At 44.6% G+C, this 22,184-nt stretch overlaps 3 protein-coding genes across 5 annotated transcripts in view; 2 read left to right on the forward strand and 1 right to left on the reverse strand.

Annotated features, from left to right (window-relative positions):
- The window catches only part of LOC126568601 (uncharacterized), a 447,537-nt gene that overhangs the window by 389,052 nt on the left and 36,301 nt on the right, over nt 1–22,184 (forward strand). The window lies entirely within an intron of this gene.
- On the forward strand, nt 550–5,685 carry LOC126568163 (transcription factor GAGA). Its single transcript, XM_050224591.1, has 6 exons — nt 550–839; nt 3,635–3,916; nt 4,076–4,433; nt 4,521–4,673; nt 4,750–5,096; nt 5,402–5,685. Exons 1-6 carry the CDS (start codon nt 648–650, stop codon nt 5,552–5,554), a joined length of 1,485 nt encoding a protein of 494 aa, XP_050080548.1. The 5' UTR covers nt 550–647; the 3' UTR covers nt 5,555–5,685.
- The window catches only part of LOC126567888 (venom dipeptidyl peptidase 4), a 532,783-nt gene continuing 524,343 nt past the window's right edge, over nt 13,745–22,184 (reverse strand). For 2 of the 3 annotated variants that reach the window (XM_050224231.1, XM_050224232.1), the window contains exons 2-6: nt 19,281–19,355; nt 15,963–16,451; nt 14,864–15,890; nt 14,026–14,789; nt 13,746–13,942 (exon numbers count right to left, since the gene is read on the reverse strand). In XM_050224231.1, the coding sequence (XP_050080188.1) occupies nt 13,847–13,942; nt 14,026–14,789; nt 14,864–15,890; nt 15,963–16,451; nt 19,281–19,328 (2,424 nt within the window). In that variant the 5' untranslated portion in view covers nt 19,329–19,355 and the 3' untranslated portion in view covers nt 13,746–13,846. Of the gene's footprint in view, nt 13,943–14,025; nt 14,790–14,863; nt 15,891–15,962; nt 16,452–19,280; nt 19,356–22,184 lie in introns of all 3 variants that reach the window. The other variant, XM_050224230.1, reaches the window with a different exon arrangement.

Raw genomic sequence — 22,184 nt, forward strand, 5'->3', positions numbered from 1 at the left:
GACAACGACTCCCTCTCCACATAGCACACACGCGTACAAAGTGAGCAGCAGAGAGCGTACGTGCGTGTGTGTGCGTGTATGGTGTGTGCAGTTTTCTTTCACTGGCTGCTTTGCTGCTGCTGTGGTGAAAGGAAAAATCGAGAAAATCCGTGTATTTCGTGGCCCACAGAAATCATTAACCCGTGGTTGTGTATGTGTTTGTTGATTCCATTTTTCTACCAAAGCGAGAATGAAAATATAGTGGAAAAGCTTGATGCATTTTAATTCCTTTTTGCTGAAAAATAAATATCCGAGCTCTGTTTGTGAGAAGTGAGTGGTATTTGTTGGTGACGACGACGACGTCGTTGTGTGAAGCTGTGGAGCGAGTTGCTGTGTGGTTGGGGGTCTCCACTATAGAGTGAATGGTTTTAAGGTGAAGGAAAATTAATAGTAAAAACGTGTTCTTTTATGTCCTAGGTGCGCGTCTGACGTGGGAAAACAGTGATTACAGAGTGTGTGAAGTGTGGCAGAAAAACACAGAACTCGGAAACGGCGAGTCTCTAAAGAAAGAGTGTAAATTCTGTGTGCGTGCGTGTGTGTGTGCTGAGATTAGCGTGTAGTGCGTGAGAGTGAGTGAGAGTGAGAGGAGCGTGTTTCGTACGTGAACCATGTCGCTCCCTATCAACTCACTGTACAGCCTGACCTGGGGTGATTACGGGACCTCGCTGGTGTCCGCGGTCCAGCTGCTCCGGTGCCATGGCGATCTGGTGGACGTCACACTGGCCGCCGGTGGGCGCAGCTTTCCGGCCCACAAAATTGTGCTCTGTGCCGCAAGTCCATTTTTGCTGGATCTACTGAAGGTAGGTTTTTCGGGTCCATTCGTGTGCGCGTGTGTATGTGTGTACGAGCGAGAGGACAGAAGTGAAAGGGTATGATGATAGAGAGGTGAGGGAGGGTTTGAAAGTCTCTTGAGTTAAATATAGAGCGCGAGAAGGAAGAGTACCTACCGATGAATCTCACTGCTCACGTCAGAGTGAGAAGAGTTGTTAAAAGGGACGGGTTAGAGAAGAGGTGGGGGCACGAATATCTATATCTGCTCTTAAAAGTACAAAGAATACTAAAAAGTGAACTACTACAGTGTGTATGTTTGTTCACCCCCCCCCCCCCTCGCACCCATCTCCTTCCATCGTAAAAGGAGAATACTAAGAAGAGAGCGAGAAAGCAAGAGCAAAATCTCGTGTCTGTCTTCTCACGATTCCGAGCGGTGAGAAGAAGAATCAGCGTGCGAGAAGTGAGGAGACCGTTTTAAGAGATGTTTTATTTTCGGAATTATCGCCTCCACAAACAGTTATGGATATTTTTCACCTTAAACTTTCAATGAATAGTATATTTAAGTGTCATTTTACGTGAAAAATGACGTATTTGTTCGATGCGGAAAAAACCGCTACCTCGTTCGATGAGGCGAAAAGTAGTCTCTCTTGGGATGGTATCTCTCTTGCTTTTTCACTCGCACGATGTTCGATGCCTGATGACAGAAGAGACTAGCGGAGCATGGCAACAGTGCTAGAGAGAGAAAAAGAGAAGGAAAGAGGGAGAGCGTGGAGAGTTTTTTTTCGTTTCGCTTTACAACAGCGTGTGGAAAACGTCAGCACTCCTATAGTCTCTCAAGAACCGGCACAACAGTGTTGCCAGATAGTATGTGGGTATTTTTTTTGTGGTATGAAATTTGGAGAGAAATTCTACGTGAAAGAGGTCGGGGAGAAGAGTAATATTTATACATAAAAAAAAATAGAAGTGCATTTAAGTTGCGATTTTATTTGGCATTTGTTTTTTTTTGACGATTATTTGAGATGTAGTTCTACTAGTTGAAATATTCGGAAATAGACAAGTTTTGTTAGGGGTATGTGTGTAATGCTATTTTTAAACACGCCGTCTAGTCCCGTTAGCAACGACGCTGACTATAACATATTGCCCAATGCGGTCGTCATCGGTGGTGATCTTCTTTCCATCTTATCCCTTCATTTGCTCCGCATGCTAATGTTTTTCGAAGCGCACAGAAACGACAGCGACGACGAATTGGGGTTGATGGGTGGTTGTCAGATTGCGTGTTTTTGCCTCCTACCTTTGCTGGCAGACGGCTGACCGTGACTCGGGATACGAAATCTCGCCTCGCCAAGAGCAAGCAAAACAGAGAAATTCCTCTCTCCACTTATCCTAGCGGCTCTTGACCGGTTATGGGAAACGCATTCCCATACCATAAAAAAGAACGCACTCAAAAGAGGGAAGGCGAAAATGTGTAGCCTACCCACCTGGGGTGATGGTGATAATAAGAATGAGATAGAAAAGAGTCTCTTCTCATGCTCTATGCTCTGTATATATGTTTGCGCGTGTGTGTGTGTGTTGGTGTATATGCGGTTGTGCATGTTTGCGCGCGCCCTCTTTCCACAAACTCTCGGAGATGTAAAGAATTTCGCGCGCGCTGGGATGATCTCGCTCAATAAATGATGAGGCTGAGTGAGGAGGCCCTTTGCCATGCCCCCTGACTGCCAGGCTCTCCCTGTCGGTGTGTGCACATACGCAACCAAGAGAATAGGATCGAATTTGCTCTGTTTTGATTTTTTTTGCCGTGTGGACACATGAAAACAACACTAACAACGCTTTTTGTGAATGAGGATTGCTCAAGGGAGAGGAGGGGATAGAATAGGAAGAGGTGTCTGTTTTTAGCGCCTACTACTGCAGGTGTCCTGGAATGTCTAATTGCTATTTTGAAGTCCATAATAAATCAGCAAGCTGACATGTAATTTCTATTCCTCGAACATCAAATCTTACCAAGGTTAGGATCTAGGATTTAGTCTAAAACAATTGATAGTGTAAAGGATTCTTCAGATATTGAAAATGATATAATATACCATCGAAATGCGCACAGTTGGCATGGCTTTTCCTCGGAAATCACCACTCCTCTAGCCCCACTAAAGGTAGTAAAACAACGCGACGCCAGAGGTTCCTACGATTCTGCGCATTGTGACGGCAAACGAAAATGCCCGTACATCAAAGCAGATTTCTATGGCGAAAAAAAAAAACCCAGCTAAAAGATGATATGAGTACAATAAAAAAGCAGTATTTCCAAGAAGGTGGAGGTGGTCTGAAGGAAAGGGAAGCCGAAGAGGAGGTTTATGTTGTCATCGGTGACAGAAGTGCGCGAATCGATAAAACAATTTCTCATAAAACATATCAAACGATGCTCCCTTTGCTCTTCCTCTCCCTCTCTCATCCGTGCGTGTGCCGCCTTCTCGCTTTCTCTCCGCGATTTTATCCCATTCTCCACCATGCTCACGGACGCTCACCTCTTGCATCCGCCATGTGTATATATCCTCTCCGTTGTGGTGCGTAGTATTCTGCGCCTCTTTGAGCATTATTGTGTGGCGGGAAATTAACTCCCCCCCCCCCCCACCCTCCAACCCGCATCTAGGACGCACGATAATGGTGGGAGGTGGGCGTCTGCGGGTGGCCCAACGTACAAACACGATCTCTTCTCTTACCTTCGGACCGTATACACCGCGTAACTGCTGGGGGCTCTCTGTTTTGATGTGATGTTTTGAATGCTCTCCTTTCTCACATGCTTCTTTTAAACGCTGCTACTCTGAATCTTCAACAGAACACACCATGCAAGCATCCCGTCGTTATGCTGGCCGGCGTCAATGCGAACGATCTGGAGGCGCTGCTCGAGTTCGTGTACCGGGGCGAAGTGAGCGTTGACCATTCGCAGCTTCCCTCGCTGCTGCAGGCGGCCCACTGTCTGAACATACAAGGCCTGGCACCGCAGACCGTCTCGCACAAGGATGACAACACGACGTACACCACCTCGATCCAGCTGCATCCGACGCTGGTGCCGCAGAACCACGTCAAGGCGGTGATCGATGTGGCTAACAATGTTTGCGTGAGTAAACTGTCACTTCCAATGGGTCCGCTTGTCAACCGGATATGGTCTCCAGCAAATACTTTTGGATAGCTAGTGCAGAGAGTAGCAAAAAAGCTTCCCCAAAACTCCATCACACAGCTCTTCGGTAACTAGTTTTTCTCCACCTGCTGTTTACAGACAACGGAAGAACTGATCACAACACTCGGACCCGCACAAACGGTACAGGCACAGGTTATTGAAACGATCACCCCGGATCAGATGTCGGATGAGGTAACAAAGGACGTCATCAGCCAGTTTCTGCCCACTCGCAAGCGCAAGCAGCGTACAAAGAAGACCGCCAATCAAGGACAAGCGGGAGCGGCTACGAACAGTGCCGGTGGCACTCAGGCGGCTAAGGTAATGAAAACGGATGACGATGGTACAACGATTCAGGTTATTGTGAACAATCCGGAAGAAGCTACGCCCGTTCCAAAGGACATCAAGAAGGAAGCGAACGCTGACGGTACCACGGTAGACACCAAGGAAGGCATCATTAGTAAGTGTGCTGTAGAACACTATTCCCTTTTTATTAGGGAAGATTGACCGAATTTTAATTTTAATTCTGTTTTTTTTTTTTTTGCAGAAATCAAGAGCAAATCTCAATCGGAACAACCGGCAACCTGCCCGATCTGTCAGGCCGTGATTAGACAGTCTAGAAATCTGCGTAGGCATCTGGAGCTGAGACATTTCAAGAAACCCGGCATGAAGAAGGAACGCGTTCGAAAGAGCAAGAAGGGTATGTTTTTTTTTTAAATGATTGGATGACGATTTTCGAACCATCTTTCCTAAGCAATTTCTTCACTCCGCCACAGGACAAGCGAATGCAAATCAGGCTAACGGAAACAACGGCACAAACGCAGGCAACGTAACGGTAACCGGTGATCAGGTCGCGCAACAGGCACAGCAGCAGGTCGTACAGCAACAGGCCCAACAGCAACAGGTGCAGCAAGGACAGCAGCAGCAGACCACGATCGATACGACCGGCACGATATCCGTCACCGTTTCACAGGCCCAGGCACAGCAGATCGAACAGGCAGCCGCCAACGGACAGCAGCACGTTGTGACGCAGCACGAAAATGCGGACGGCACTACATCTCTCTCGATCGCACAGGTTCAAACGCTCGATGGCCATCAGCTCGCAATTGGAAATCTCAATCAGGTAAGCAACAGAACTTTATTCAAATCCGGATTAATCCGACTCCACAGTTTGCCCCGAAGTCATCCGGAGTTGAAGTTGAGTTGGAGCATTCTTTGAAGTTTCGGTACATCGGAGTCGGTGTGGATTCATTAGATAGACATCATTGGTTGTAGTATGGATTCCATAGATAGAGACAGATCGCCATAAATGAACAATTAAAAAAAAAGGAGATTATGTCGCGTACTAGGAATGAATCGTTCCTTGTGCCTTCTGCTGGTACATTTACTGAAAAAGCAACTTACCTTTATTTAACCGCATTTTTCCAGGCCACACTGATCCGAACTGGCGAACCGATCGAAACCGGCATCATTGCAACGCACGAGCCGACGCTACGTCCCCATACGGAGCTGTTCCGCGTCGGCAACACCGTCTACACGATAGAGGAACGTCGGACGGACACCACCAATCGCCTGACTTAGAACGATGCGGACGTCGACAACGGGGAGGGCGACGTTTATGAGATAGTGGAGGGTGTCGATTACGATTGCATCATCGACAGCGGTGTCGACGTCGAAATAGAGGAGGAAACGGGCGAGGTGGTAGAACAGCAGCAGCAACAGCAGCAACAGCAGCAGCTTCAGCACCAACAACAGCACAGTGTTGGAGCGATCGTGTTGCAGGAAGATGACGATGGTGTTGGTGTTGGTGGTGGTGGAGGTGCGATGGTGAATCACGTAGAAGAGGTCGAGGAGGACGATGACGATGTGCAGGAGATCGTCATGGATGCGGCCTCGGTAGTACGGCAAGCGGACGAGATGATGGTGGGCGGTGATGTGAGTGGCGATACAACGGATGGTGTCATCATCGATGCCACCACGGACGATGAGGAGGAACTGCTTCTTCATCATCATCACTCGCATCATCACCACCATCATCAGCAGGTGTTGCAGCATGCGCTGGAGGTGGATGAAGACGATCACCACCACCATCATCAGCAGCAGCAGCAGCAACAGCAGAATGTAGCGGACGATCATCAACATCACCATCTTCATCATCAGCAGCATCACGTACATCACGTGGTGGAGGAGGACGATGTAGAGGAGTTGAGCGGAGTGGTGGAGGAGCTGGAGGAGGAAGAAATTGTGCAGCAGTTCGATGGTTCAACGGTCGTCACCGTTACGACGGCACGGGGGAATAGTTCGCGCAGTGCCGCTCATCATGCCGGTGGTGGGATTAGCTTCGTAACGGCCGAATTGCCAATGTCCAATAGGCGGAGAATTGTGCGACGAACGCTCGGTAGCGTTCTGCAGGACGATGTGGTAATTAGTGAGGCTGGTAGTGATGGTACGATCGTTGAGCTGCCTGGCAGTGGTGGTAGTGGTAGCAGTAACAAGACCAGGCATGATGGAGGAACGGCTGATACAGACCGAACCGAGGAAGCAAATCCTACCGGAGTTGGGGCGTCGCTTGAAGGCGGTGGAAGTGGTGAAGCTGTAGGAGGAGAAGGAGGTGGTGGTGGCGGCGGCGGCGGTGATCATGCCGGGTTGCCATCATCTTACAAACATTTCTTCATCCTCTAAAAGCATCAGCAGAACCCATCAACCGCTCCCCGGGGTAGGAATTTCCGAATCGGACGAATAAGGCAGGAGTAAAGCTTCTTGGTTTGGGGTTGTTTATGTAGCTGAGAGACTCCAAAACGGAAGCGAAGCGCACAGACACGCGAAGTCTATTAGGTACACATTTCATTCAGATTCATCATGGGGTGTAGAGTGGTAGACGTTGACCCGCTTCTTGTACACATGTTTTAATTAATCACCTCCCCATCGAAGTCCGTCAGTTTGTGTTTCGACCACGTCGCCCTTTTTTCATTAATGTTAGTCGTAGTAACTTGTTAGAACTTTGCTCTAGTGTGTAGGCTTTTATTTGTGTTTAGTTCGTCGAGATATACACGCACACACATACATACACACATACAAACATAGAAAGGACAGAAGAAGGACTTGGAGACACACAAACGGACGTACCCGTACGTTGGTAGGGTATGCTTATTTTACGTTTTTTTTTTTGTAAGTTACGAAGTTACAAGCATTTTTTAAGTGTAAAAGTGTCTTTATGACGGTGCCGTGCAATGGAAGATGTCTTTGAATTCGAAATTCAACTACCAAAATGTGTTTTCGCGGGGTTTTTCTTTTCATTAATTGTCCTTCATGTTCCTCCCTCTTTCCATCTCTTACTTTCTCTCCCTTTTTTGTCCACAACACCATCCGAAGGGCACGCACATACACACACACACACACACACACACACACACACACACACACACGCGCAGATGTAATGTTGTTGAGAATCGATTTAGAATGTTTCCTTTTTGCTCTATAGTTTAAGACGTGTTTTATTTTTAAGTTTATTTTCGCCTAATATTCGCAATTGTACATATAGTTAATGTGTATGCACATACTCTCATACATACATTTAAAAAAAATCATCGCACTCAGACGTTTTTAAATGGCATTAGCATATTAGTAGTAAATTTGGCAGTTATCATCAAGAATTGTATATTGGAGCAACGGATTGAAGAATGTGTTTAAAGTGAATATATGTGCGCGTGTGCATGTTGTGTGCAAATTAGAAATTATCACGCAGCATAGATTGCAGGCAGTTTGGAGATAAGAATCAAAAGAAAAACGGGGACAATGTGGGGTGTAAAGGTGTGCATGGAAAGATTGTAGCAAATTTTAAGTTTGATCGGCCTTTAACCTTTTTTTCATGTTCAAATCAAATCCTTTTGCATGTATTAAGGTCGCTGTGTAACATAAATTACGCATTTTCAACGATGTTTTTAACTATCAGTGGGATAAGGAGAATGTGTCTTTAAATAGTGAGACATGAGTATGACTGGGTTCATTTGCAGTTAGAGAAGGGAAAGTGATCCAAATAGTGAAGTGAATAAAGTCATAGTAGAGATTTTTTTGTGCAATGAAGATAATATCATACTCAGAAGAATGTGTGCAGTAAAGGAATGAAAGCACTTGTAAACGATAGCAAGTTTCACTCAGTTGACGGATCATTTCTGATCCCGTGGTTTTCCTACATGGCAAGCGAATGTTTGCCTTTCAAATGTTTATTTGTAGACGCATGAAAAAAATCGGTAAAAAGGGTGATGAAATCGGTGAAATAACACATAAATAAATGAATTCCTAAACTTCTGTCCCACTAACGACAACAAAGTTTCACAACTGTGAATTTCATCTTAACAATAGTTAATATTGAGTGAAAGCTGCATCCGTTTATCAGCGCTTTAATGCCAGAAATAGGAATGTTTCTGTAGAATTGTTTGCCTTTAAATGTTTGAACTTGATTTCAATCAAACCGATGTGTCATTCTTCTTCTTGGCTTAACGACCTACTACTAGGTCATTCCGGCCATCGACTGGCTTACTAGACTTGCCGATACCACGTAGTTGAATAGTCAGTCCCCTCACAACTATGGCGGAACGGTCCGGATGGGATTTGAATTCCGGTACTGCCATGTAAAAGCCTCACAAATGGACTGACTAGAGAGTTGATTTAAAATGATGCATTTTTGTTTTTCGATCGACAATATGAGATGTTTCTTTCTTATTTCTTCACTCAAAAAAAAAAAAAAAAGGAAATCCCCCGACAAGCCAGATGCCCGGCGGGTGTGAACAAAAAGCCTTCTAACCGTAGCGCGCGACAGGGCCAAAACCAACCCCCGAACAGAAAAGAACTGCGTATGTGAGAAATTGCTTAATTTATTATAATTTCACTATTGCAACATTAGTTTCTTTCATGTGTAGCGAATAAGCATGTGGTTCCTGGGAAGAGGGCAAGGTACTACGGGGACAGATGGAAGAGTAGATGGAAAAGGATCATTTTAATAAAGGATGCAAGAATAACTATGTCCCTGCCCTTGGGTCTGGAAAATTCTTGTTCGATGAATGAAGCAGCTATATTATGATAAGTGCAGAAGTGCAGAAATAAACGGTCCTTTGAAAAAAATTGTCTTCGAACGAGAGAGCTGCACGTTGTGAAGGTAAATTAGATGCATAGTGGCTATTACAACACATATATGTTTGGTGTCATTTTATCGCGTTTAATGCAAACATACAATATTAATAATAGAGCAAACATCTCTCCCTCCCTCCTTCATCGTAAATAAAAACAAAACAAAACAAAACAAAAAAACCGAAGAAGCAAGTGAATAAACTGATATAATGTGAGCATATAAAGTGAAGAAATGTGTGAGTGAAAACGAGTGTGCGTGTGTGTTTGGTCCAAAATTTTACAATTAGATGCAAATGGCAAAAAGCAACAAACACAACAAAAAATATAAAAAAAAAAAACAAAAGAGTACAACATTAGCGAATAGTAAAATATGGGGTGAGAGCAGAGCAGAGAGCAAGAAGAACCCCGAAATCCACAGGGCGGCCACCAACAAAAAAAAAACGGTGAAAAAATCTCCTTCCTCCCTTTGTTTCGCGTCTTTGCGTCTAGACAACTTCCCACCAACGTATGTTCCTTTTTGTTTTTTGGTCACATTTTGGATTATTTAAGCGCAAGTGGAATTGTGAAAATTGGTGCGCTTTTTACGCCGAACCATACCTAAAATGAGATTTTACACAAAACCAACCAACAAATCAAGCACCCCCCCCCTCCCCCCCAATGAGCGCCAAATGAAGGAAAAAAGTGTAATAATGGAACATCTCCTTAACTTAAATATTATAACATTTAATAATACTACAACACAATGGAACACAACTGCACATTAAAGAAAAAGAAAGCATAACACAGAGGTAAAAATCAAATGTCTAGAAAACAAAACAGAAAAGTGAAAAAGGGATACATTTGGTTCGGCAAAATCAATGAAAACCAAGAAAACAGTGCAATGAAAGTATAAAACAAAAGCCCCATTTAGCACTTGGCATATTCGTAATGCATCGTTGTTGTCAAAAAAAAGTCATAAAAAGGAAACATAGTTGTATAAAGAACATGAGAAAAGGAAAATAAAAATAGTTATATCGCATGGTAACACGATACACAGATTTTTGCATACAAATAAAAGCAGAGAAATCACTCAAAGGTTTTAAAAAAAGAACAATGAAATAATATATAAATAAATGTGTGTATAAATAAATAAGTACACACATTCGCAAACGTGCGTTTTGGAAGGAGCTATAGCGAAAAAAAAGGGGAGAACGGAACGATCAAATAATTTTTTTATTATCAAAAACGAAAAGAAAAAAACAATTGAAATATTGTTATTTTTCGTTCGATTCTGTTGTCGCACGCTAAAAGAAAACTACAAAATCACTTCACATGAAAATTAACTAAATGCTGTAAATTAAGACAAAATTAGACAAAGCAAAGATATGGTGAAAGTAAGTGGTAAGGAGAAGGAAAGAAAAAAAAACCCAAGTGGACATACTTCTTGCTCTCAAACTTATTCGACTTAACGGAAAGTTTCCTTTTTTTATATAAATATATATATATACATATAAAACAAACAAAACATTGATTGTAAAGAATAGAAAAGCGAACAATTCCTAGTGAAAATTTCAACCAAAATTATTACTACTAAATTGCGGGGTAATGAGCCGAGGTAAGGAAGACTTGCGAAAACATGCGTAAGCTAAACCACACAGAGGGTAGATAAATTTCACAACACTTTCACTCCTCTCTAAATAGTCTAAAGATAGAGCAGTAAAGGATATGGATGAAATGTTGAATGAAGAGCAGCAAAGTGCATCTATAAATCATTACAACAATTAAATAAATACTGCAAGAAGAAACCCATAACAAAACAAAAACACAAAGAATCGCTACCGAATCATACTAACACGAATCAGAAATCCTAAATTATGAACAATTTATTAAAGTAAGCTAAATTGAAATATCGTTAGAAGCAGAAGTGGAGGAAGAAGCAGATTTGCTAACTAAAAAAAAAATTACGAAGAAGAAGCCCCGGTATAAAGCCGGCATATAGGATGGGGTTTGTGGCTGCGCAGCAACAACGAGCAAAAGATGTGGTAAACCAATATAGATGTGTGTGTGTAAATAAAGAGAATAATGAAGAATAAATCTAATGATGATGTGGAGTCGCGTATGAACAAGAAAGGACAGGGGTGATATTGTGAAAACAGCAAGCTTATCTATGCTACAGTGGACATTCAAATGGGAGCCGTGACGGTGCCAGTCACTTGGGTCACAGTTGATTACGGCTCGCTGGATAAGCAGAAGCTTTTTCAAAGGAACCTTACTTGAAACCCGTAATCGAAATACTTAATGGTCTACAGATGGCACTACCAGCTATCTTTACATCGTGAGTATTCTTCAAAAAATACGAGCGAAACCGCATGCCGGATTTTTTACTGACTGAATTTCATGATGTACCCGTGTCTCCCGCAAGTAAAGATACGAATCATTGTGGGGGACGGAGTCTGACCCTTAAGACGGACATCAACGCGCGACCATTACATCCGCTTAGTGCTCAATGCTTAGATCTCAATGAAAATCTGCCACAGGCTCTCGGATACGCTTCATACAACACCACATTGTAACGAAGAAATAGCGGGTCCCAAGGTCCGGCTCGTCTCGACTGATATTTGCTGCCGCTATCTCCATCCCCAGTGGGAAGCTCCGCTGGTCCAGGAACCGCCCCACGTGCCACAGGATCTTTCCATTGCCTCCGCAACACCAATGGAATGCGACTGGTCAGCTCAGTGAAAATGTTACAGGTTTTTCGGCGTGAGGTCCTCTAATCCGCCTCCACTGAGCAATGTAAAATCGCGTATTCCGCAGTGCTAACTGCGTCGGAACAGCGGGAACATGTGCCAGATGGAAGTTCACATCGCCGTACTTAGAGATAGATAGGTGCAACACCGGCAAGTACAGTAGCACACTCATATCGTTATGTTCTGAATGAAGATATTGTCGCTCAGTGTGTGTTCCAAGAGGTGACACTACCAGCTAAACGAGAAATATTTGCTAAAAGCAAGAAACCTCGCTGTCCGGAAAGCTTCACCAAAAGACAAAAAAGCCATTGGGTAATGGATAAGAGATCTTTAATTCAAGGCTGCGTTCTGCGTTCGATTGTTTTCCTCACAGGTTGCTCTTGCCGAAGCTCGAAACTATAGGTTTCGGTGGTAAACTTCTCCTCTGGTTTTGATCCTTCCTGAACGACCTCATAGACAGGACAGGTCATTGACGGTGTTCTCTCCAATCCGTTCGATGGCAAGGCATGCGGGGTAGTGTCTTTGGTCTTTTATAGTTTTCACTTCCATTCCAAAGGATGACTGCTGTATACCGACAATGTCTAGTTCTATCTTCCTGTGTCCTCGTCTGATGACATCCACTCCCTTCAAAGCTATGCTTGTGCATTTACAGGTTGCTTATCTCCTGTATGGGCTCAACCTTCTTTGTTGACTATTGAAGCTTTATCCGCTCACCTGTAAAGCAATTACTACCAGTCTTGTGGCTCATCACGCCTAGTCAGAAATCTTGCTGTAAAGCTAGACGACAAATTGTCTTGTGAACCACATATCATCACCCGCGTGGTGTCTGAGGTGCGTGATTCTGCTTCAGGGCATTATATTGTTGCTGGGTCTTTCCTATTTTAGCATTATATATAGGTTGGAGAGTGGAAAAACGTTCAAAGGTGCCAAAAAATTCCCCCGTGCATCACAGATTTACAGAAGTTTTAATACACCACTACTGCTTGAACGGTATCGAGGAAGTCTGCAGCAGGCCTTTTTTTCCGAATCGTCATACGAATCAAGGATTCATAAAATATCTAAAATAAATATATTCAAGAGGAAGACGAAGAAACTATTGCAGCTATAAGACACACAGGGTTAGTCTAATAAAGATTTAGGACTTGTGCCTTTTTTTCTAAAGCACTGACTGGATTAAGTGGGATCGAACCTAATGGAGAACGGTTGCACTTTTCTCCATAAGTCTTCGCTAATCGCCGGATGTCGGCTGATGATGAAAAAGATTGTGAATGGACGAGTAAAAGAAAAGATTTTTATTCTAAATCCCTTCCGTTTCATCATCAATAATTCTCCTTTTATTTCTTTATTTTCACTGCTTCGAATAGGCGTCGGTTTGAATGTGGGGTAATATTAATTATCCTTAAGAATTCTTATTTCTTCCACTTTTAATATGTGTACGTGATGTGTAGTATCGTTTCCAACTTAACTCCTTCGCTTTTTCAGTAACTTGAGGAAGAAAAGGAAACTTTCTTTGACTAGTGTTTTACAAACACGTTGTACTACTTGGACCATCCTGCTCTGCTCTCTTTTGTCTCTTCAATTTCAATTGCTGCTTCGGCTGCTTCTGCAAATTCTTAACACCCATCCCTCTATATTTACACAGTTTTAAAACATATTTCAGCATTCCTGTTTCCTCTCTCCTTGTTCACTCTCCACTGGTAAAAAAAAAAAAACACAAAACAAACAATCCTCACATCACAAAAATGCTTCCCTGGCGGATCACGCTGATCGTTCGCTACTAGCACATCCTAAAACTCTCTCACTTCTTTGTTTTGTTTTGCCAAGCCTTAACTATTATGTACAGGCATATCATCCTTTTTTGCGTGTAGCATCATTCCCATGATAAACATAAACATTAAACAACAAATGGGATACGCAACCAGTAAGAAGATTGTAGAGGAGTTAAGGGTGAGCCCGCAAGGATTGTTGTGGAATGCGAACACAATACTCAATACGCTCCTGCTGCTGCTGTCTTTCCGCTTCAGTCTAGCTTTAAGCACTCGGTGAAGAATTTACCAAGCGTGTGATAAAGATGGGGCCGTACACCCGCCAGACTGTGGTCTTCATCCGGGTAGCTCTACAAAAATTGAAGAAGAAATTAAAAATTAGCAGTAAAACACATGATCAAGTGTTAAGAATTAAACTTTAATGACTACTTACCACCTGCTTGAACATAATGTCGTGCGTTTCGAGGGCCCGGGACAGTTGCATCGCTTGCTGAAAGTGTACGTTATCATCGTACGTACCGTGTACCAGCAGGTACGTCCGGTTACGGAATCTTTCGTGCAGTGCAGTTAGTCGAGATGTTTCGTAACCGTACCGATTATCGGCCACCGACGGCAATCCCATGTAACGTTCCGTGTAGATTGAATCGTAAAACAGCCAATCGGTAACGGGTGCCACCGAGACGGCACACTGGAACACGTGCTTCGTATCCTGCGCGAGTGCCATTGCTGATGCGTAACCACCGTAGCTCCAGCCCCAGATAGCAATCCGTTCGGGATCAATGAAGGGTAGTTTTTCCGACAGTTTTTTCGCACCCTCAATCTGATCCTGTACCTCCACCGTACCGAGCTTGCGGTAGATCTGGTACAGAAGCCTATCACCCCGCAGTCCACTACCGCGACCATCAATCTTGGCGTACACTACCGAACGGTTCGAAGCAAGATGCGTTCCCCAACCGATCGACCAAGTGCCGACGACATTTGCCGAATTTGGACCACCGTATACATCCACCAGCATTGGATGCTTGACAGCACTGCTGGATGTGTTCGTCCCCGGTGGGATCAACAGCATAGCCTTCGCCATAAATCCATTGTCGAGCGTAAGCTCGTGTATTTCTACTCGTGGAATGGCTTTTCCCTTAAGGGCTCGCTGAAGATAGTCGTTCGATTCCCAAATCTTCATCAGCTTCAATTGTACGGCTGGAAGAAGAAAAAAAAGCAGAAGAAAACATTAAATTTTTCGAGTCACTTCGAAGTACCTCTCTCACACTCACCCTTATCGGCCACACTCCACTGGTACACATGCGTCCAGGGTACGTTGGGGCCACGCGCTTCCAGTACCAAATAGTTGCCACCGTTCGGACTCATCTGCGCATTGAAGAAGCTCTGCTTCGCACCAACCTCCACGTCGCACGTCAAACACTGAGGGACCGGTTCCGCTTCTCCACCATCCATCGCGTACACATGCAGCACGTGCGACTCTTCGGCCGTGTTGGCCGTGTAGAAGATCATATTACTCGCCGCATCCCAGCGAAGAATGTCCTGCACTACGAACATACCCTTCGTCAAGGGTACAGCCTTACGTTCCGTAGTGGAGACCATCGTCACATGCTTGTAGCCACCAGCACTACCCTGCATCGCAGAGGAAATGATGAGGAACTGTGTGCCGGCACCATTAAACACCGGTGCACTGAACAGATCCAACCATCCACCGATCTGATTGATCTCGTGCACCGTCATACACTGGGGTGTACCGGGCACTACATCCGGTGTGCAGGAACGTATAATCGCATGGTTCTGCACCCGGTTCTTCCAGATCGTTACGAGCCGTTCCTTCGTCCAGCCAACGCTCGTTATGATATGATCACGGTTCTGATTGACCAATTCCACCGGTGGCTCAATCTCCTGCAGCTTGCGAGTGCGCAGATCGTACTGGAAGAGGTGAACCTCAGGATTTTTAGTTCCTACCTTCGGGTAGTGGAGCGAAAGCTCCCGCGGATACTGATAGTCCGGATTGCCCGGTGGTCCGTAGATGGGGATCTTCATCAGCGGTGTTTCCGTGTCGTTGAAGCGAATGAACGCGATACGGTCAGCGTCGGGCGAAAACCATGTGGCAATGTTGTTGGAGAACACCTCCTCTTCGTAAACCCAATCCGGGATACCGTTGTAGACGCTTGGGCTACCGTCGGTTGTGATCTGAATTTCTTCCGATGATGGCGTTTCCCGGTAGAACAGATTGTTCTGGTAGACAAACACGAACGAGTGATTTACGGGGCTCCATTCGACGAGGTTTAGGGCACGCTAAAATGGGAAAAATTCTCCTATAAGCTAGCTGCGCCGGAAGAAAAATAAAACTCCCATCGACACACATACCCGTTGTCCGCCCACTGTTATCGGAAAGACTTGCTTGGTCGTCATATCCACAATATCGTAGAGCGCCAGGTAACTGTGCCGGAAGATTTTACTATAACCGCGCGCTACCAGCAGATACTTCCCATCGGGTGAGAGATCAAACTTGAAGCCCTGCAGCTGCTCTTCGTTTGCCACCCCGAGCAGTACTTTCGTGTCGTTCTGCTCCGGATCGTACACCATTACCGAGCCGAAATCATCGCGGAAGATGATCTTCCCATTAGCGGTCCAGGTGCCGGTAAATCCACTGGCTGATAAGCGACCCTGCAGGAAATCTTCCAGTGTGATCGGTTCTCCTTCCCGAATGATCGGAGCCGTTTCGGGACCACTTTCTTCATCGTTGCTGGCCGTAAGGATGACGACGAGTGCGACGGCAACTACGGTAAGAATGACGGCAACCGTACCGAGCAGAAGGTACCGCCGAAGGTTCCGTTTGCCTGAGCTGACGAGTTCCTGTGGCAGTGGGATGATACCGAAAGAAGGTATGTTATTCTTACTGAAGTTAGATTTGATGAAGGCTGCACAAGCTGGAGAAGATCGCTATTACGATAATCCCGTTTCATACTGTAATGTGAAACAAGGAATTCCCATTATCCATTTAATTGACACGGATAAAACTTGATGTTCTAGCTAGGATTAATAATCAAAGCTTTAGTAAAATCCCGCTTTGAAATTCTTTTCAATCTGTTGGAATCCGTAAGTGAGACTACATCTTAGATCCAAGAACCAATAGAATTGAATTGAGGATCCAATTGACGAAGACCTAATACCTGTTTGCCGGAGGTCCTGACAGTGATAACCCGTGACCGTGACCGACTCGACAGCAGAGTATCAATTGCCGGAGACTATCTCGAGGTGATAGAGGAGTTCTGCTACCTCGGTAAGATCGTAACTTCGGATAACAACGTAAGCAGCGAAATCCGAAAACGCATTGTTCAGGGAAATCGTGCCTACTACGGACTCCACAAACTTCTGCGATTCAGAATACTCCAACAACACACGAAATTCCTCTACGGACACGATTCCTGGACTATGCTGACGAAGGACGCCAATGCATTCGCCAATACAGCGTGTGCTAAGGCAGTGTGGCAGTGTGCAAGCTGGACGTGTGGCGAAGTAGAATGAACCACGAGCTAGCTGAGCTGTTTGGCGGTGCTGATATCCTGACGGTAGTCTAAGCCGGAAGGATACGTTGGCTGGGGCAGGTGAAGAGGATGCCGGACTCATGCCCCACCAGGAAGGTGCTCGTTAGCATGCCCGTTCGGCACGAGGCGTAGAGGACCACAGCGAACTCGTTGGTTGGATCAGGTGGAGTCAAACCTGTCGGAGATCAGATGCAGTCGTGGTTGGAGGACTGCAGCCCTAGACCGAGTTTCCTGGAAACGGGTATGCGACCTGTCTATGCATACGCGACGCGCTCAACCCTGAGCAGGCCAAAAAGACGAAGAAGTCCTGTGAATCCTCAAAAATTTTCGATCCTCTAGCATTGACAGGACTCTTGTCTTGTCAGAAGGAATGGTTAAAAAGATTATAATTTAGCCTGCAAGCTGTTGAGAAGGTACACTAGATTCCAGTTCTTATCCATAAATGTTGCACTCCATCCTCAACAGAGTCCAGAAATGGTTCGAATATTGCAATTTCATCTGCGGATTCCTATAATAAATCCTGTTGAAGGGTCATAAAAAAGGGTCTTTCAAAGAAGTTTCCAAATCAGATGCCTTGGGTCACTGATATGTGACCCTATTATTCGTTATAATTCTCTATTTTCTTCGATAAGGATCTTATGGCCTTAAGTACGGCGTGTCTCTTGAGCATAGTTTAATTTGCACTAAGTAAGAAGCTTGCCACCTGCTACCATCTTTATGTTTTCAGCCCTTTTTCAGGGGAATTCACCGTGAAACGCACAAATTAAAATCTCTCTCTCTCTCTTTGTCCACTAATATCTAATTGTCATTTTGAGCAGCTTTGTCGTCTTTATCGACGTCCAATAGTAAAAGGTTATTGATCGTACAAAGGAACACGCTTCTACACCTTTATCTTTATCGCCATCGATAGCCGCAATTGCGTGGTGTTGTTAACAATGTTATCTTAAGCATTGCGCCTAACACCTTTAAAAGCAAAAAGACAAGTATGACAAGTCACGCTCCTACGTACGTATATTGCGCCAACAAACCAATCGTGTGCGATAATCTTTGGCAAGATTCAATTAAAGGAATCCTAAATGAATTAAAGGAAAGTGCTTGGTGATACCGGTACGGAAACCTGCCTGCCATTGGAGGTTTGTTTTTCGAAGCAAACATAACGCAAAAGGCTCTTCCTCAGTTTTCCAATACCAGCCGACAGTCCTTCTATAATGTCGCTCGTTTGCTTTCTTTACGGACGGCATTACTCGCACATGGGTAGCGTAATGCTGCGTGTTCCGCGGCGAAACAACCGGTCACGAGAAACCTGTTCGAAGTTCGGAGACTTTCGTAACAGAATTCCGAACTTCCGACCTCAGACGTGCAGCACGCCAACGTACTTAGGGTCCGGAGACCGTTGTCGGAAGGGAAAGTGGATCCGATCCGGAAGACGTGGTTGACGCTTTGACGGCGATGGTGGCATGCCAGCGGTCGCTAATTGCCACCGGAGCAAGTACGACGACCCAAATTCGGTGATTTAAGTTTCATTTTCATGCCAGTCACGCTAGAGACTGTTGGGCTGGTAGTTGTCTGGTGGGTAGCGTTACCCAGGTTCCCGCGGCACGTAATATAAGACACACCGCGATGGTTCACGTGCTCGCACTTACCACCTGCAACGAAAGCACAAGGAACAATATTTGTTCATGAAATTGCTGGTGCTGGTACCAAGATCGTTGACCACCAGGGAGCAGGGTGTAATAGTGTCCCGGGGTATATTACGATCGCGCGCATGGTTCGACGCGCGACGCGTTACCCATTTATCGGTATTTACAATTTCGCGCACTACGCAACACGCTACCATTTGGAGAGAGAGAGAGAGGGAGAGAACGGAGAGAAAATGTTTATTATATTATGCAACTGGCCAGCATGGCGCAATCGAGGGAAATGGTAGCAAAGAAGCGACATCACCTCGCGATCGCTTGCGGAAAGTGGCACGGACAGAGTCTTGCAACTGGAGTATGAAGTTGATTGATTCACTATGCAACAACGCTACATTTGAGGCAGCTGGCGAGACTCTTATAAGCGCTCGGCTTGCGCTGAAACAGGCAACCGATCTGCTTGAGCTTTGAAGGTACAAAATTAATTTAAAACACTCATTTACCTGATCCGATTGTCCGATCTCGATGGAATTGCCACTGGAAGCTGCCATATTTGAAGTCTCGTTTCGTTGCGCCACCTGTTCACCACACTTAAGTCACATACACTACACCCCTCAACACACTAGAGGGTTGTAGAGAATAGTCCACAACTGATGTAACTTTCTATCCGAATCACTAGAGAATGGTAAGACAAAACTGCAGCAAATGTATTCCCTCCGCCAGAACTACACATTGATCGGTGGAACTGTCTGTCAGTGACTGGACTGCCCCCTTACTGGCACGGATTATTTGCCCGAAAAAGTGTTTCGATTATTCGGCGTAAGGCAGCAAACCAGCAGCAAGAAGCTTTTCCATGTCACACGGGTGTTGCGCTATCAACGCAATACGCCTCCGTCAGTGTAAATCCCATCTGTACAAACATCTCCACGTCCAACCACGTTGGATAAGTAAGTGAGTGAGTGGATGGATGGATGGAGATACCTTTCCAGAAAGAGTTTCGGATACATTTGGTGCCTTTTCTCGTTTCGTGCCGGTATGAAATAATCGAACGGAAATACTGACTGACAGCAATCCAGATTCGCTTACTTGTGGTACAAAAAAGAAAAAGTGGTACGTAATAACAGAATTCTTAAACGAGATTCTTCTTCTGCTAGACAAATAAACCTTCTGTTGGGGTGGTGTGGCTTTTTTTTAAGAGTGCTGTAATGTTATTCTTTTCTGGAGCAAAAGAGGGGCATGTGTGTTTTTTCTTGTATATCGGCAACGGATGTAGTTCATTAACAGACTCTCCCGCTATTCGTTCGGTTAAAAGCGATCGAAGGGAGGAAGGTGTGTTCAATTAAAGCCGGCATGTCTTACCTGTGCTTTGAATATGCGGCGATAATAAGCGCACATGCAGAGATAGTAGCAAGTAGCGCAGTTTCGGTATCAGTAATTAGTGAACATTAGTTTTAGTAGGTTAAAATCATAAGGGCAACGGTAATAGGTTATAAGGGTAAGATAAGATACATTATCTTTTACTATAATAGAATTTGTTATACAATACAAAATATGTTACAGGGTATTTGTAGGTTTTTGGACTCTTCCGACGTATTTTTGTTCCTAGGGTAGGGTACTAGGGTACTAGGGTAGGGGGAATTATGATGAGAAGTCATTAGAGATAAAGGATTTTTATGGAGTAAAGGTAGTGGGACTCTAGAAGGCGGGTTCGGAAGTGGGAAATAGGAAAGTTGAAGTCGAACAGCTCTGTGATCTCTGTTGAAAGAGACGCAACATCTTAACCAAGGATCATTCTGGCCAAAAACCGAACGGCGGGAAGGGATAAATATGGGTGGTCTATCACGAAGTCGACGAGAAGGGACATACAGGGGTATAGAAGATAGAAGTGAAGGAACGTCGAGTCCAGAGGAAAGGATACAGGCGATGAAGTAGGACTGCGCGTGCGAATGGCGGGATCTATTAAACCCAACACACGGCAGCTAACAGAATATGAGGGCACAGGAACGGTGTAGCCGTGTAGAAATCTACGGACAGCGAGGCACTTCCTCTGAACCCTCTCTATTCTCTGCATAGCGGTTTCTCCGGCTAGGGGTCCACACTACGCTTGCATAATCCAGAACGGAGCGAACCCAGCAACAGTACAGTGCCTTTAAACATAAAGGATCTCTGATCTCAGAAACCGTGCGGAAAATTAGGCCTAGTGCTCTATTAGCTCTATTAACTACATGGTTAATGTGTTCATCGAACGAGAGTCCCTCATCCAACCAGACCCCAAGATCTTTCACGGTGGTTACTCTACTTATTTGGGTGCGGCATAAGCAGTAGTCCCATAACGGCCGACCAGCAGAAGGCCTCCCGAAAGAGACAACACAACATTTAGAGGGGCAGAGTACCAACCCATTGCTCAAACACCAAACAGAAAAGTCACTAAGGGAGCGTTGGAGACATCGACAGTCGGAAGACGAAGACACGGGGAGAAAGATTTGATTTCATTAGCAAAAAAAGATGTCCACCAGTTGGAAGAACATTGATGCAGCCATTGCTTAATAGGGTAAAAAGGATAGTACTAAGTGCACTTCCCTGAGGAACGCCAGACAAGCCCACAAATGGCGATGAAAAGGAGTGTTCCAATCTGACTGAATAAGATCGATTCGAAAGAAAGGACCCGATCCAGGACAAGAATGGTCGTCCAAACTCAAGCTTCTCCAATTGTGCAAGCAGTAGGTCAAACTATCAATTTTTATATTCACACAAGTTATATTTGTAGCTTTACAGAGCTTCTCAGAGTGCCCATTGCAGAGCAAAATCAAAAAATCCTTAGTGGAAACCACGGAAATATACTCGGAACGGCCAAAAAATTGCGAACAAAAATTTGAAAATGAACAAAAATATATGGAAACGCGTGAAAAAACACGACAAAAAACATAGCAAAGAGTCAAAAATTGCTGGGATACCCTATATAAATTCTAGTCATCACTCTCCTAACAGATGTAAATTATTATCCAAATAATAATAATTGCATAATTTCTGGCGCACAAAATCCGACCAAAGTTCTACCGATCAGCCATGTATAAGATTATTTTTCTTAAGGGTTGCATATATTATTATTATTATTATTATTATTATTTATTAACGTGTTGTCTGCCTATAGGCTACACTACACTCTTACACTCTACTTAAAATTATTTAACTCTAAACTTAGAGAAATGGGGAGGGAGTTAAGTGCTAAAGGGAAGACCGCATACTGGAGCGTAAGGATGGAAGGGAGAGATGGAAATCGAACACAAGAGACGAGGAGTTAAACGAACGCAGTGCCCTCAAAAAAGGGTCGTTGCGACCGGCAGACGTACGGCGCCTAGGGATAATCAAAGGGGGACGAATACGAAGGGAACGGTTAGGGACATAGA

The sequence above is a fragment of the Anopheles maculipalpis genome, chromosome 2RL (assembly GCF_943734695.1).
Source record: "Anopheles maculipalpis chromosome 2RL, idAnoMacuDA_375_x, whole genome shotgun sequence".
NCBI lineage: Eukaryota > Metazoa > Arthropoda > Insecta > Diptera > Culicidae > Anopheles > Anopheles maculipalpis.